This window comes from Manis pentadactyla, chromosome 9, assembly GCF_030020395.1.
Source record: "Manis pentadactyla isolate mManPen7 chromosome 9, mManPen7.hap1, whole genome shotgun sequence".
NCBI classification, from domain to species: Eukaryota; Metazoa; Chordata; class Mammalia; order Pholidota; family Manidae; genus Manis; species Manis pentadactyla.
Genome location: NC_080027.1, coordinates 103,307,529 through 103,324,525, shown reverse-complemented (window position 1 = coordinate 103,324,525; position 16,997 = coordinate 103,307,529). Strand labels below are relative to the sequence as shown.

Sequence of the window (16,997 nt, the reverse complement as noted above, 5' to 3'; positions counted from 1 at the left end):
GTTGCGAGGTACATTTTATAGAGAAATAGACTGAGACATATATAGGTAAAGTAATGTGAACCAGGTGATACCAGAAGGGTGAATCAAAAAGCCAAACATCTTATCTCCAATGTTAAAGTTCCCTGCTGCTTCTTCTATAACGGAATACATTGTTGGGTTTTCCCCATCAGGGTAACTTCTCTCTCACATCAGCACAAAAGTGATTCAGTCTCGGATCAAGCTCCATCCTTATCTGTATGCAACTTCAGAGATCACGTGAATGACTTCAATTACCAAATGGGTTTCATTCTGTTCCATGTTTATGAACTCTAGTCTGATCCATGACCTGCCTCTTAGACCCCAAAACAAAATAAAACAAAAACCTGCACCGATGACAAGGAAGACTTTTACTGACTGAATAAAAATAAGTCAAAAGGTAATGCTCGGAATACTTGGGAAAGCTGTTTGTTGCATGCCTATGCCAGCAACTCCACTCCTATGTGCACCCACAAAAATGCGTGGATATGTATAACAAAGGACAAGTTCAAGGATATTCATGGCAACACTACTCGTAATAGTCCTATCTGCAAATGACCCAAATGCCCATCAACAATAGAATGGAAGAATGGAAACAGTGTAGTATATTCACACAATTGAACAAATAAGCCATGCTTAGATTCAAATCACAAAAATAATGATGGGTGAAAAAGCTAGATGAAAAAAATTTCATATTGTATGATTCCATTTAAATAAAGTTAAAAAACAATCAAAGCTGACCTACAGTGTTAAAAGTTGGGGCTGTGATTCCTCTTTGGAAGGGTAGGAACTGAAGGGGCAGTCAAGGGTGAGGAGGGCTTCTGAAACACAGATAATGCTCTGCTTTTCTTTTGATCTGAGTGCTTTTCACACTAGTATGTTTGCTTTGTCAAAAATTACCATGTTTTATGCTAACTTATTCTGTTATACTTCATTAAAAAGTTCTTTAAAAACGAATGTTCCATTCTTGATGGTTTAACAGTACAGTATTTATAGTTGTTAATATTTTTATCCTTTTTCTTATCTCTCCACATATATGGGAGCAGACAATATAATATATATTCTTTTTAAAAAAAATAACTTTCATTTTAATATCTGGCTAAATGAAATCTACAGTGAATCTTATTCATCTCAATATAAGAAAATGCATTTTCAAATTCTAGTTTCAAATCCTATTTGCCATCCACTTTCACTAAGTAAAGGAATTAACCCAAGTCACCATATATGCAGCTTTAAGTAAACGTTTTAAATAAAACTATTCAACAACTAGGAGTTTTTAAGTCAGATTGCATTGCCAGAGCCTATTAAAATTATTCCCTTTTCTGCTCCTAAATTAACTTCATATTCTTTACCTCAGGATGAATGAAGAAATCCTTAAAAGCATAAAGCTTGGATAAAGAGACACAAACTTTCAATTATAAAATAAATTAATCACAGGGAATATAGTCAATAATATTGTAATATTTTATTGACACTAACTAAACTTATTGGGATGAGCATTTAGTAATGTAATGATCAAATCATGTTGTACATCTGAAATGAATATAATATTGTATGTTAACTATATTTCAATTAAAGAACAAAAAATAAGTGAAGTGATTATATAAAAATAATATATATGTAGTAAAAAAATACATAGCTTTGAAAAACATGAAATGATAATGCGCTTTCTAAGAGTAAAAGTGTCAAGCCCGATGGCTTTCTTTCTAATTTTGCAATGGATCTTTGAGCAAGACACTCTGCAGACCAGGACATTTTTTTGCCAGCATGATAAATTTTGAAAAATCAACACTTTTCCATCTAAGAATGTCCTAGCCTTCCATTTGTAACTAAGTATTGATTCATAACATCAAGATTTGAATTGCTTTCTTAAGACAGAATATGACAAAAACAAACACCTATGGATAATTCTGTAAAGACTATGCTACCATTTTTTCTTTTATACTATTTTATCACATATGGAGGGATAGCTTTGATATAAATATTTTACTAACTACAAGAAAGAAAGGGGCAAAGAGAAACCACAGACAGGCAGGAAATAGCAGTTTATCTAAAAATTTCCTTTGCAAAATATTCCTCTGACAAAGATGAGTTAGTGGAAAGAACGAATTTTCTGAAGCATACTACAGTATTGTTCCCAATAAAGTTTATTTTGAAAAGCTACTTACTCTGTTATGGTATGTTATCCTTTATTTCCCGGTTACCATAATGCTGTGATTCAACCTACTCTAGTTTTGGAAAGCTGTGCAACTTCCTTAAACAGCTACAGAGTACAGGCTTAATGGAAGGGAGAGCAACATTTATGATGTTCTTATTAATTTTAAGGAGCATTAAGATCTTTCAAACATTGTGATTATAAATCACAGTTGGCAAGTGTTGTGAAGGTTTATAAATTTACTTTTCTCTATCATATGTGTTGCTAATTTTCTTAGCGACTGGCATTAGAACTTCAAGTATCTTCAGAATAACATGTCCTATGAAACTGTGAATGGGGGTTCAGAAGACACATGGATATATGTGCTCTAATGTCACGTATGGCACCATTCAGTTAGAGACAATTTAGAAAGTCACCATTCCAGTGAACTAAAAGATAGTGTTACTACTCTACCTAAAGTGACTGAGAAATACAATTTAACTGGTATGATAAACCTTTTTAATGTCATTTTCTTTTCTATAATGAATACTATAGAACTAATCTACTGTGAAATTAGATAATCTCTTCCAGAAAAAAATAAATAAATAATGAAGAAAGATTAAGTATTTGCAAGCTCTTACTGTATATAAAGGTAAAATTCAAGATGTTATACCTTCACTTTCCTATTTTTATAAGCATCAATAAATACTAACTTCAGCCCAGTATGCAATAATCTATGAATGTTTATTTATCAAAAGTAACCTTTAATATAATTCTACCTTGTTTTAAGATTACAGAACTCAAAGATATGAATTTGGTTTTTACTAACAAAGAGTATTACACTAAATAAGAGGTGTGTTCACCACACCGACTTGGACAATCAGGCAAAGTAGGGTTTTAGTACTGATGCATAAATTTGCTTTGTGTATAATATGATTATACCACTTTGACATTGAGTAAGGTTTTAAGCTCCTAATACCACATTCTTCATTTAGGTTAAATTTAGATAGGCATTTTGGAAACTAATTTTTAAGTAAAACAAAAAAGGAAAATTAATATTTTACCAATCAACTTCTCTAGCTATTATAAATTCAGAATTGGGGAACTTATTCTGTGACTCTCAGCAAGTCACTCAGCCATTCTTTGTCAAAATATGTTACAAATGTTTGGAAATCTTATGGCTTTACAAAATGCTGTGCAACCTTCGAGTATTAAGCAACTGCCAATCAGAACTTTTGAAGAGCAAAATCCAACTGTGCTTGTGTATAAAATGGTGGTTACTGCTGTACTAGGTTGAGAAATAATAGTTATGTTTTATACATCTTATATATTTGACATTTTAAATCTTATTTTTATAATTAAATGTTTAGTTCCTAGGATGACTAAAATGGTAAGACTTTTAAGAAAGAGAAAACTTTAATGAAAAGGAAGTTATTACCGGGGCAGAGCCAAGATGGCGGCGTGAGTAGGACAGTGGGAATCTCCTCTCAAAAACATATATATTTTTGAAAATACAACAAATACAACTAATCCTAAAAGAGAGACCAAAAGACACAGGACAATAGCCAGACTACATCCACACCTGCGAGAACCCAGCACCTGGTGAAAGGGGTAAGATACAAGCCACAGCCCGGCGGGACCCGAGGCCCCTCACCCCAGCTCCTGGTGAGAGGAGAGGAGTTGGAGCGGGAGGGAGAGGGAGCCCAGGACTGCTGAACACCCAGCCCCACCGATCCGCACCAGAGCGCAGACACAGTGCATGCGTGGGGTGCTGGAAACTAGGGAAGCAGGACAGTAAGACCTGCGAGTGGGTCCCGAAGCCAGCGCCCCTGTGACAAAGAAAAGTGAGTGCTTTTTGAAAGTCTTTAAGGGACAGGGACCCCACAGCTGGACGGAAGCATCCCGGGTCACAGTCCAGCAGCTGGAAATTCCAGGGAACTCCGGGTACACTAACCCCCTGGGCAACAGCTCTGAGACCCCTCACGGAGGTAAACAGCCAAACAGCCCCCCGTACATTACCCCTCCGGGGCCCTGCCATGAAAGAGCATCAGCTGGAGGCTGGCCATGCCCACAGCAAGGGAGCTTCCTCCATACCGGTGGGTAAGATACAGAGACCCAGTCTACATGAAATTGCCCAACACAAGCCACTAGGGGTCGCAGTTGTCCCAGTAAAGAAAGGCCAGGAGCCAAGTGGAAAGAGGCTTGACTCTCCCAGCTGACAGACCAGTCAATAGCACACCACTGCACCTATCAACATGAAAAGGCAAAAAAATTTGACCCAGATAAGACTAACCCAGACAGCTTCCACATCTTCTACATCTTCCCCTGAGAAGGAACCTGGGGAGATAGATTTAACCAGTCTTCCTGAAAAAGAATTCAAAACAAAAGTCATAATCATGCTGATGGACTTGCAGAGAAATATGCAAGAACTAAGTAGGGAGAATGCAGAAATAAAACAAGCTCGGGAAGGACTTCAAAACAGAATGGATGAGATGCAAGAGACCATTAATGGACAAGAAAACACAGAACAGGAACGCAGAGAAGCTGATGCAGAGAGAAATAAAAGGATCTCCAGGAATGAAAGAATTTTAAGAGAACTGTGTGACCAATAGAAATGGAACAATACCTGCATTGTAGGGTTACCAGAAGGAGAAGAGAGAAAAAGGGGTAACAAGTGTCTTTGAAGAAATAATTGCTGAAAACTTCCCCAAACTAGGGGAAGAAATGGCCTCTCAGACCACAGAGGTACACAGAACTCCCATGACAAGGGATCCAAGGAGGGCAACAACAAGGCACATAATAATTAAAATGGCAAAGATCAAAGACAAGGACAAAGTATTAAAGGCAGCCAGAGAGAAAAAAAAGGTCACCTACAAAGGAAAACCCATCAGGCTATCATCAGACTTCTCAACAGAAATCCTAAAGGCCAGAAGAGAATGGCACAATATACTTAATGCAATGAAACAGAAAGGCCTCGAACCAAAAATACTGTATCCAGCACGATTATCATATAAATATGAAGGACGGATAAAACAATTCCCAGACAAGCAAAAGTTGAGGGAATTTGCCTCCAACAAACCACCTCTAAAGGACATCTTACAGGGACTGCTCTAGATGGGAGCACTCCTAAAAAGAGCACAGAACAAAACACCCAACATATGAAGAAGGGAGGAGAAGGAATAAGAAGGGAGAGAAATAAAGAATCATCAGACCATGTTTATAATAGCTCAATAAGAGAGTTAAGTTAGACAGTAAGATAGTAAAGAAGCTAACATTGAACCTTTGTTAACTAGAAACTTAAAGGCTGCAATGGCAATAAGTACATACCTTTCAATAATCACCCTAAATGTAAATGGACTGAATGCACCAATCAAAAGACACATAGTAATAGAATGGATAAAAAAGCAAGACTCATCCACATGCTGCTTACAAGAGACTCACCTCAAACCCAAAGACATGCACAGACTTAAAGTCAAGGGATGGAAGAAGATATTTCATGCAAACAACAAAGAGCAGAAAGCAGGTGTTGCAATACTAGTATCAGACAAGATAGACTTCAAAATAAAGAAAGTAACAAAAGATAAAGAAGGATATTACATAATGATAAAGGGCTCCGTCCAACAAGAGGACATAACCATTATAAATATATATGCACCCAATACAAGAGCACCAACATATGTGAAACAAATACTAACAGAATTAAAGGAGGAAATAGAATGCAATGCATTCAATCTGGGAGACTTCAACACACCACTCACTCCAAAGGACAGATCCACCAGACAGAAAATAAGTAAGGACACAGAGGCACTGAACAACACACTAGAACAGATGGACCTAATAGACATCTACAGAACTTTACACCCAAAAGCAACAGGATACACATTCTTCTCAAGAGCACATGGAACTTCTCCAGAATAGACCACATACTAGGCCACAAAAAGAGCCTCAGTAAATTCCAAAAGACTGAAATCCTACCATCCAACTTTTCAGACCATAAAGGCATAAAACTAGAAATAAATTGTACAAAGAAAGCAAAAAGGCTCACAAACACATGGAGGCTTAACAACACGCTCCTAAATAATCAATGGATCAATGATCAAATCAAAATGGAGATCCAGCAATATATGGAAACAAACGACAACAACAACACAAAGCCCCAACTACTGTGGGAATCAGCAAAAGCAGTCTTAAGAGGAAAGTATATAGCAATCCAGGCATATTTAAAGAAGGAATAACAATCCCAAATGAATGGTCTAATATCACAATTATCGAAATTGGAAAAGAAGAACAAATGAGGCCTAAGGTCAGCAGAAGGAGGGACACAATAAAGATCAGAGAAGAAATAAATAAAATTGAGAAGAATAAAACAATAGCAAAAATCAATGAAACCAAGAGCTGGTTCTTCGAGAAAATAAACAAAATAGATAAGCCTCTAGCCAGACTTATTAAGAGGAAAAGAGAGTCAACACAAATCAACAGAATCAGAAACAAGAAAGGAAAATTCATGACGGACCCCACAGAAATACAAAGAATTATTAGAGAGTACTATGAAAACCTATATGCTAACAAGCTGGGAAACCTAGGAGAAATGGACAACTTCCTAGAAAAATACAACCTTCCAAGACTGACCCAGAAAGAAACAGAAAATCTAAACAGACTAACTACCAGCAACAAATTTGAAGCGGTAATCAAAAAACTATCAAAGAACAAAGCCCCTGGGCCAGATGGATTTACCTCAGAATTTTATCAGACATACAGAGAAGGCAGAATACCCATTCTCCTTAAAGTTTACCAAAAAATAGAAGAGGAGGGAGTACTCCCAAACTCATTCTATGAAGCCAACATCACCCTAATACCAAAACAAGGCAAAGACCCCACCAAAAAAGAAAACTACAGACCAATATCACTGATGAACATAGATGCAAAAATACTCAACAAAATATTAGCAAACCGAATTCAAAAATACATCAAAAGGATCATACACCATGACCAAGTGGGATTCATTCCAGGGATGCAAGGATGGTACAACATTCGAAAATCCATCAACATCATCCACCACATCAACAAAAAGAAAGACAAAAACCACATGATCATCTCCATAGATGCTGATAAAGCATTGGATAAAATTCAACATCCATTCATGATAAAAACTCTCAACAAAATGGGTATAGAGGTCAAGTACCTCAACATAATAAAGGCCATATATGATAAACCCACAGCCAAAATCATACTGAACAGCGAGAAGCTGAAAGCTTTTCCTCTGCGATTAGGAACAAGACAGGGATGCCCACTATCCCCACTGTTATTCAATATAGTACTGGAGGTCCTAGCCACGGCAATTAGACAAAACAAAGAAATACAAGGAATCCAGATTGGTAAAGAAGTTAAACTGTAACTATTTGCAGATGACATGATATTGTACATAAAAAACCCTAAAGACTCCACTCCAAAACTACTAGAGCTAATATCGGAACTCAGCAAAGTGGCAGGATACAGAATTAACACACAGAAATCTGTGGCTTTCCTATACACTAACAATAAACTAATAGAAAGAGAAATCAGGAAGACAATTCCATTCACAATTGCATCAAAAAGAATAAAATACCTAGGAATAAACCTAACCACGGAAGTGAAAGACCTGTACCCTGAAAACTGTAAGACACTCTTAAAAGAAAATAAAGAGGTCACTAACAAATGGAAACTCATCCCATGCTCGTGGCTAGGAAGAATTAATATCATCAAAATGTCCATCCTACCCAAAGCAATATACAGATTCAATGCAATCCCTATCAAACTACCAACAGCATTCTTCAATGAACTGGAACAATAGTTCAAAATTCATATGGAAACACCAAAGACCCCAAATAGCTAAAGCAATCCTGAGAAGGAAGAATAAAGTGGGGGGGATTTTACTCCCCAACTTCAAGCTCTACTACAAAGCGACAGTAATCAAGACAATTTGGTACTGGCACAAGAACAGAGCCACAGACCAATGGAACAGAATAGAGACTCCAGACATTAACCCAGACATATATGGTCAATTAATATTTGATAAAGGAGCCATGGACATACAATGGCGAAATGACAGTCTCTTCAACAGATGGTGCTGGCAAAACTGGACAGCTACATGTAAGAGAATGAAACTGGATCACTGTCTAACCCCATACACAAAAGTAAATTCGAAATGGATCAAAGACTTGAACATAAGTCATGAAACCAAAAACTCTTGGAAAAAAACATAGGCAAAAATCTCCTAGACATAAACATGAGTGACCTCTTCTTGAACATATCTCCCCAGGCAAGGGAAACAAACACAAAAATGAACAAATGGGACTATATCAAGCTGAAAAGCTTCTGTACAGAAAAGGACACCATCAATAGAACAAAAAGGATCCCTACAGTATGGGAGAATGTATTTGAAAATGACAGATCCAATAAAGGGTTTACATCCAAAATATATAAAGAGCTCACACACCTCAACAAACAAAAAGCAAATAACCCAATTAAAAAATGGGCAGAGGAACTGAACAGACAGTTGTCCAAAAAAGAAATACAGATGGCCAACAGACCCATGAAAAGATGCTCCACATCGCTAATTATCAGACAAATGCAAATTAAAACTACAATGAGGTATCACCTCACACCAGTAAGGATGGCTGCCATCCAAAAGACAAACAACAACAAATGTTGGTGAGGCTGTGGAGAAAGGGGAACCCTCCTACACTGCTGGTGGGAATGTAAATTAGTTCAACCATTGTGGAAAGCAGTATGGAGGTACATCAAAATGCTCAAAATAGACTTACCATTTGTCCCAGGAATTGCACTCCTAGGAATTTACCCTAAGAATGCAGCAATCAAGTATGAGAAAGACCAATGCACCCCTATGTTTATCGCAGCACTATTTACAATAGCCAAGAATTGGAAGCAACCTAAATGTCCATCAGTAGATGAATGGATAAAGAAGATGTGGTACATATACACAATGGAATACTACTCAGCCATAAGAAAAGGGCAAATCCTACCATTTGCAGCAACATGGATCGAGCTGGAGGGTATTATGCTCAGTGAAACAAGCCAAGCGGAGAAACAGAAATACCAAATGATTTCACTTATCTGTGGAATATAAGAACAAAGGAAAAACTGAAGGAACAAAACAGCAGCAGAATCATAGAACTCAAGAATGGACTAACAGGTACCAAAGGGAAAGGGACTGGGGAGGATGGGTGGGTAGGGAGGGATAAGGGGGGGAGAAGAAGGGGGGTATTAAGATTAGCATGCATGGGGGGGTGGGAGAAAGGGGAAGGCTGTACAACACAGAGAAGGCAAGTAGTGATTTTACAACATTTGCTATGCTGATGGACAGTGACTGTAAAGATGTTTATAGAGGGGACCTGGTATAGGGGAGAGCCTAGTAAACATAATATTCGTCACGTAAGTGTAGATTAATGACACCAAAAAAAAGAAAAAAAGGCAGTTCCTGTGTGGAGACCTCCAATGAGTTCTACACAAGGGTATAAAGAGCATGTAAAAGTGTAGGCAAAGGGTCTGTTTGTGTTTATACAGAGGATCAAAGCCTAATTGGGCTACCCGGAAAATGAACTAAGATACGATATGAAAAAGAACTTCCAACATCAGCACTCTCTGGAAGACTCATGCCAGAAGATGATCATCTAAAAACCCCAACAAAGATCCACGCACTGCTACAGCTGTAGATGCACTCATCCCACCAGTTCCTGGACTTGCCATGGGAATGAAGAAGGAGATATCTAAGCTGGCCTGTGCATACAGTAAAACAACAAATTTCACTGGATCTATACTGTTGGAACTCAACCAAGAATTTGGAGAAGTGCAAATTGTAGCGCTCCAAAATCTTACAACTACAGACTATTTACTGTTAAAAGAACATATGGGATGTGAACAGTCCCCAGGAATGGGTTGTTGTAATTTGTCTGATTTCTCTCAGACTGTTCAAGTTCAGTTGGACAATATCCACCATATCATAGATAAGTTTTCACAAATGCCTAAGGTGCCTAACTGGTTTTCTTGGTTTCACTGGAGATGGCTGGTAATTACAGGTATGCTTTGGTTATGTAACTGTACTCCTATTATGTTAATGTGTGTGCGCAATTTAAGTAGTAGTTTAAAACCTATACATGCTGAAGTTACTCTACAAGAAGATATGTCAAAGAAATAATCAATCTTCCCTTGTTTTCTTCCGCCTGCTACTTCTATAGCTTTTCTTCTTCCTTCCTAATTACAACCCTTAAATAGAATTCGTGCCTCATATCAAATTTACCGAGTATCATAATTCTTCCAAGTGGTAAAGACACCTCAAGACAAATGCTGGGCATAGAAGCCACAGGGCATAAATATGCAAAGAAGTAAAAAGCTAACCTTTTCAAACAATAAGGCTTCTCTCTCACTTACCAACTTTACATTTCCCTGTATGGCCCCGGAAGATGACTGGCTAGCCAGAGACGGGTAAGATTCCTCAAGGGAGGAACAACCTAAGACAGGCACAGTCGCAGGGGGGTCATCAGGTGAGAAATTGGGGATCAACAGAGGTGAGGCTTAGAACCTCACCCCCCTCTGTTCTGAGAGAAATCTTCTGCATACGTGGATGTTTTATTGCCCTTGTCTAGCTTGGATTAACACATAGTCTAAAGGCACACACCTGATCATCTACATTTGCTCTCTTACAACACTAAACTATGTTTTCTACCTTTATCTTGTATCTACCTACCACTTCAGCATTTTATTAAAAATAATAATAATACAGAGAGAAATGTGGTATCCACATATAAATCAAGTATAGAAATCAAATGAGTATTCATATTTGAACTAACTGTTTATAGTTCATAATGCATGAGCAAAACCAAAAGTTTCTGTGATGACTGCCCTTGTACTGCTCACCATGTAACTTATTCAATATGTAAGAATTTGTTCTCCATGTAAGAACTTGTTCGTTATGCTTCAGAAGGTTGGAGACTGACAAAAATTAAGCTTGGGGTGGATTAATGATTGTGCATTGAGCATCGACTCCCCTATACAGAATTTTATTGTTGTTAACAACCATTTGATCAATAAATATGAGAGATGCCCTCACAAAAAAAAAAAAAAAAAAAGTACACACTTCCAATTGTAAAATAAATAAGTATTCGGGATGTAATGTATAGCATAAGGAATATAGTCAAAATATGGTAACAACTTGGTATGGTGATAGCTGGTACCTAGAATTATCATGTATATAAATGTTGAATCACTGTGTTGTACACCTGAAACTAATGTAATGTAATACTGTGTGTCAACTACCCTTCAATTATAAATAATTATCTACAAAAAAAAAAAAAAGGGCAGAGGAGCTGAATAGACAGTTCTCTAAAGAAGAAATTCAGATGGCCAACAGACACATGAAAAGATGCTCCACATTGCTTGTCATCAGAGAAATGCAAATTAAAACCACAATGAGATATCACCTCACACCAGTAAGGATGGCTACCATCCAAAAGACAAACAACAACAAATGTTGGCAAGGTTGTGGAGAAAGGGGAACCCTCCTACACTGCTGGTGAGAATGTAGTTCAACCATTGTGTAAAGCAGTATGGAGGTTCCTCAAAATGCTCAAAATAGAAATACCATTTGACCCAGGAATTCCACTTCTAGGAATTTACCCCAAGAATGCAGCACTCCAGTTTGAAAAAGACAGATGCACCCCTATGTTTATCGCTGCACTATTTACAATAGCCAAGATATGGAAGCAACCTAAGTGTCCATCAGTAGATGAATGGATAAAGAAGATGTGGTACATATACACAATGGAATATTACTCAGCCATAAGAAAAAAACAAATCCTGCCATTCGCAACAACATGGATGGAGCTAGAGGGTATTATGCTCAGTGAAATAAGCCAGGCGGAGAAAGACAAGTACCAAATGATTTCACTCATATGTGGAGTATAAGAACAAAAGAAAACTGAAGGAACAAAACAGCAGCAGCAGCACAGAACCCAGGAATGGACTAATAGTTATCAAAGGGAAAGGGACTGGGGAGGACGGGTGTGAAGGGAGGGATAAGGGCGGGAAATAAAAGAAATGGGGCATTACGATTAGCATGTATAGTGTGGGGGGGGCACAGGGAGGGCTGTGCAACACAGAGAAGACAAGTAGTGATTTTACAGCATCTTACTATGTTGACGGACAGTGACTGTGAATGGGGATGTGGGGGAGACTTGGTGAACGGGGGAGCCTAGTAAACATAATGTCCTTCATGTAATTGTAGATTAATGATACCAAAATAAAATTAATTAAAAAAAAGGAAGTTATTACCAACACCACAGGAATTTCAAGAATTATAAGAGAATTCTATGAAAAATTATATGCCAAAAAATTGTACAATGTAGAAGAAATGGATAAATTCCTAGAAACATACAATATTCCAAGACTGACTCAGGAAGAAACAGCAAATCCAAAGAGATCAATAACTAGTAATGAAATTGAACTGGTAATAAAAGAGTCCCAACAAATAAAAGTTGAGAACCAGATGGTTTCACAGCTGAATTTCACCAAACATTTAAAGATGGGTTAATACCTATCCTTTTTAAAGTATTCCAAAAAAAGAAGAGAAGAGAATATTTCCAAACTCATTCTACAAGGCCAGTATTACTCTAATAACAAAACCACACCAAGATTACAAAAAAAAAGAAAACTACAGACCAAAATCGCTGATGAACACAGACACAAAACTCCTCAAAAAAATATTAGCAAATCAAATTCAAAAATACATCAAAAAAATCATTCACCACTACCAAGTAGGATTTATTCCAGGGATGCAGGGATGGTAGAATATCGGCAAATCAATCAATGTGATACACCACATTAACAAAAGGAAGGATAAAAACCATATGATCATCTCAACAGATGCTGAAAAGCATCTGACAAATTCCAACATTCATTCATGATAAAAACTCTCAACAAAGTGGGTACAGAGATAACATAACTCACCATAATAATAAAGGCCATATATGAAAAACCCACAGTTAACATCATAGTCAATGGTAAAAAGCTGAAAGCTTTTCCTCTAAGATCAAGAATAAGACAAGGATGCCCACTCTCACCACTTTTATTCAATATAGTACTAGAAGTCCTAGCCACAGTAATCAGACAAGAAAAAGTCATCCAAATTGGAAAACTGTCATTATATGTAGACGACATGATACCCCTAGAGACTCCACGAAAAAAATATTAGAATTCATAACTGGACTCAGCAAAGTTTCAGGATACAAAATTAATACATAGAAATTTGTTGCATTCCTATATTCTAACAATGAACAAGCAGAAAGAGAAATCAGGAAAATAATTCCATTTACAATTGAATCAAAAGAATGAAATACCTAGGAATAAACCTAACCAAGGAGGTGAAAGACCTGCACTCTGAAAACTGTAGCACACCAATGAAAGAAACTAAAGACACAAATAAATGGAAATCTATCCCATGCTCATGGATAGGAAGAATTAATATTGTCCAAATGGCTGTTTTGCCCAAAAGCAATTTACAGATTCAATGCAATCCCTATCAAAATACCAACAGAATTTTTTGATGAAATATAGCAAATAATCCTAAAATTTATATAGAACCACAAAACCCCAAATAGCCAAAGCAATCTTGAGAAAGAAGAAAACCTCCCTCACTTCAAGCTATACCACAAGGCTCCAGTGATTAAAACAATATGGTACAGGCACAAGAATAGACCCATAGATTAGTGGAACAGAATAGAGTTCAGAAATAGACCCATGCGTATATCATCAATTAATACATGACAAAGGAGCCATGAATATACAATGGGGAAAAGACAGTCTCTTCAATAAAATGGTGATGGGAAACTGAACAGTTACATATAAAAGAACTAAACTAGATCACTATCTTATACCACACACAAAAGTCAACTCTAAATGGATTAAAGACCTAAATGAAAGAAATGAAACCATAAAATTTTTAGAAGGAAACATAGGCAAGAATCTCATGAACATCAGCATGAGAATCTTTCTGGAAACATCTCCCCAGGCAAGGGAAACAAAAGCAAAAATAAACAAGTGGGACTACATCAAACAAAACAGCTTCTGCCCAGCAAATGAAACCCTCAACAAAACAAAAAGGCAACCTGTCATATGGGAGAATATATTTGCAAATTATATATCTAACAAAGGGGCTAACATACAAAATATATAAAGGACTTATACAACTCAAAACCAAAAACCCAAATAATCTGATTAGAAAATGGGCAGAGGACCTGTACAGGCAGTTTTCGAAAGAAAATATACAGTTGGCCAATGAACACATGAAAGATGCTCAACATCACTAAACCATTAGGGAAATGCAAATCAAAACCACAATGAGATACCATCTCACACCAGTGAGAATGGCTACTATACAAAGATGGGAAACAACAAGTGTTGGCGAGGATGTGAGAAAAAGGGAACCTTCCTACACTGTTGGTGAGAATATAAATGGGTACAGCCACAGTGGAAAGCAGTACAGAGGTTCCTCAAAAAACTAAAAATAGAAATACCGTACAACCCAGCAATTTCACTTCTGGGAATTTACCCAAAGAAAACAAAATCATGAATTCAAAAAGATGCCTGTACACCTATGTTCACTGCAGCATTATTTACAATAGCCGAGATATGGAAGCAACCCACGTGCCCATCAACAAATAAATGAATAAAGAAGATGTGGTACATATATACAATGGAATATTACTCAGCCATAAAAAGAAGGAAATCTTGCCATTTGTGACAACATGGATAGACCTAGAAGATGTCATGCTAAGTGAAATAAGCCAGGCAGAGAAACACAAATACTGTATATGATTTCACTAATATGTGTAATCTAAAAAACAAAACAAATAAACAAAAAAAGAAATAGGCCCACAAATACAGACAACAGACTGATGGTTACTATAGGAAGGAGAGTGGGAAGATGAGTAAAAGAGATGAACAGGAAAAGAGGTACAAACTGCAAACTATATAATAAGTTAGTCCTAGAAATATAAGTACAACATAGAGAATATAACCAATAACACTGTCATATCTTGGTATGGTAATAGGGTAACTACACTTATCTTGGCCAGCATATAGTACTGTATATAAATATCAAGTCACTATGTTGTACATCTGAAACCAATATAATACTATATAAAAACTTTATTTCAATAAAAAAATGAAATAGGAAACCATATAAAAAAAAGTAATACAGTACTACAAAACTGTCTTGATTACATTAGGTTTATACTTTTGATTGCTCAGCTGTTTAAAACAACTGAATTTTTATATACATACATATTTCCAATTTAAAAAGTTATCTGGGAACTTTCTTATCACTGCTAAGACTGCCATACATTTTGATGGGCAGTTTATGATGCACATATATATATATATATATAAAATACTAGTTATTTTTTAAAAGAGTAAAGTAAATAAATGTGGCTATCTAAGGAACTAAAAACAGTAAAGAAACAAATATAAATAACTAAGTAATTATGTAAATTGGTTTTGAAATATTCTACTGTCTAAAAATGTAATTATATGATATAGAAGCTTCAGTTATCACTTCTCTGTTACCAGGCAGGAGTCTCAAACACCACTTACAAAGAGATATCTTATAAACTGATAATCTAATTACTATAAAAATTTCATCTATATTCAGTCTTAGAGTATAACTGCATTACTATTAAAAACACCTGATTCTAAATTCATCCATTTAACTTTAAAAGTCCTTCATATTAGTAATACATTATTACAGATATAGTCTTATTATGAATTTAATTACAGAACTCTAATGACCTCATTTTACATTGTAGCAATTTATATATGTCTGAATATTTTCATTTCTCACAAGTAATAGAATTATAAGTAAGAGAGTCATTACTAAAAATTCAAATAGAACTTTCTGGTCAGTTTTTATGGCTTAATGTCATAGGAAAAAAAGAAAATGAAGAAAATTGTAACCATCTTAAGTAGAAACTATTTTCTGTTTTGGCTCAGATATGGGAGAAGGGAGTCACTCTACCTCACAAAGCAGTAAGTCAATGATGTGGAAGACCATGCAGAGTGGGAACTTGGCAGTGAAAAGAGTAAGAAACCACTGCGATGCATACATATGAGCTTCCAGGTTCAGATCACAAAAATGGTTGTGCAGGTCCGGTAACTGCTCCTAAAAGTCAAAGTGGAAAATTAAGGGGAAGGAACACTGGAGAAGCTTTATTTCCTGCCACATCTGCAATTTATGACAAGCTTTCTATGATTGCTCTCAATTTATGACAGCATTTATTGGATTTTACATAACTACATAAAAGTGATGACAGGAGATGAGAACTGGGGATATGACAGATAATCAAGGAAAATGAAGACAGACTTGTTTTGAACAAGTGACAAAGATCATCTCTTGCTCACTTGACTATTCTTGTTTCTCGGGAAATGCTTGCCGTGACAGAATACCTGCAGTCTAATGAACATCATCATCCCTCCAGGGTCAAGTCACAGCAGCACCATTTTGGGTCCAACTACTAACTAGCTAGAAAAGAAATGTATCTTCTCCTTGGGGACCATTTAACATCAACATCATCTGGGTTCTATAATATCACTTCAGCATATTTTGGGGGTACTTAGAAAAGCCCAAAACATAACGAAACTTTTAAAAATCTAATTTTGACAAATTAAGGATGGCAAAATACAAAAATGGTGCAAGTGTATATTATATGAAATTAGATGTCTCCTAAAATTGCCTTGATGTGAAGCTTTATCTTTTTACCCGTAACACAAGTAAATTTTTTTCAAAAGCATGAAAGGCAAG

The 16,997-nt window shown here is 36.4% G+C and overlaps 1 protein-coding gene across 7 annotated transcripts in view; it reads right to left on the bottom strand.

Moving 5' to 3' along the window:
* The window catches only part of RABGAP1L (RAB GTPase activating protein 1 like), a 738,861-nt gene that overhangs the window by 264,534 nt on the left and 457,330 nt on the right, over positions 1–16,997 (bottom strand). For all 7 annotated transcript variants that reach the window (XM_057507896.1, XM_057507900.1, XM_057507898.1 and 4 more), the window contains one exon: positions 16,215–16,358. In XM_057507896.1, coding sequence (XP_057363879.1) covers positions 16,215–16,358 — 144 coding nt within the window. The remainder of the gene's footprint in view (positions 1–16,214; positions 16,359–16,997) is intronic.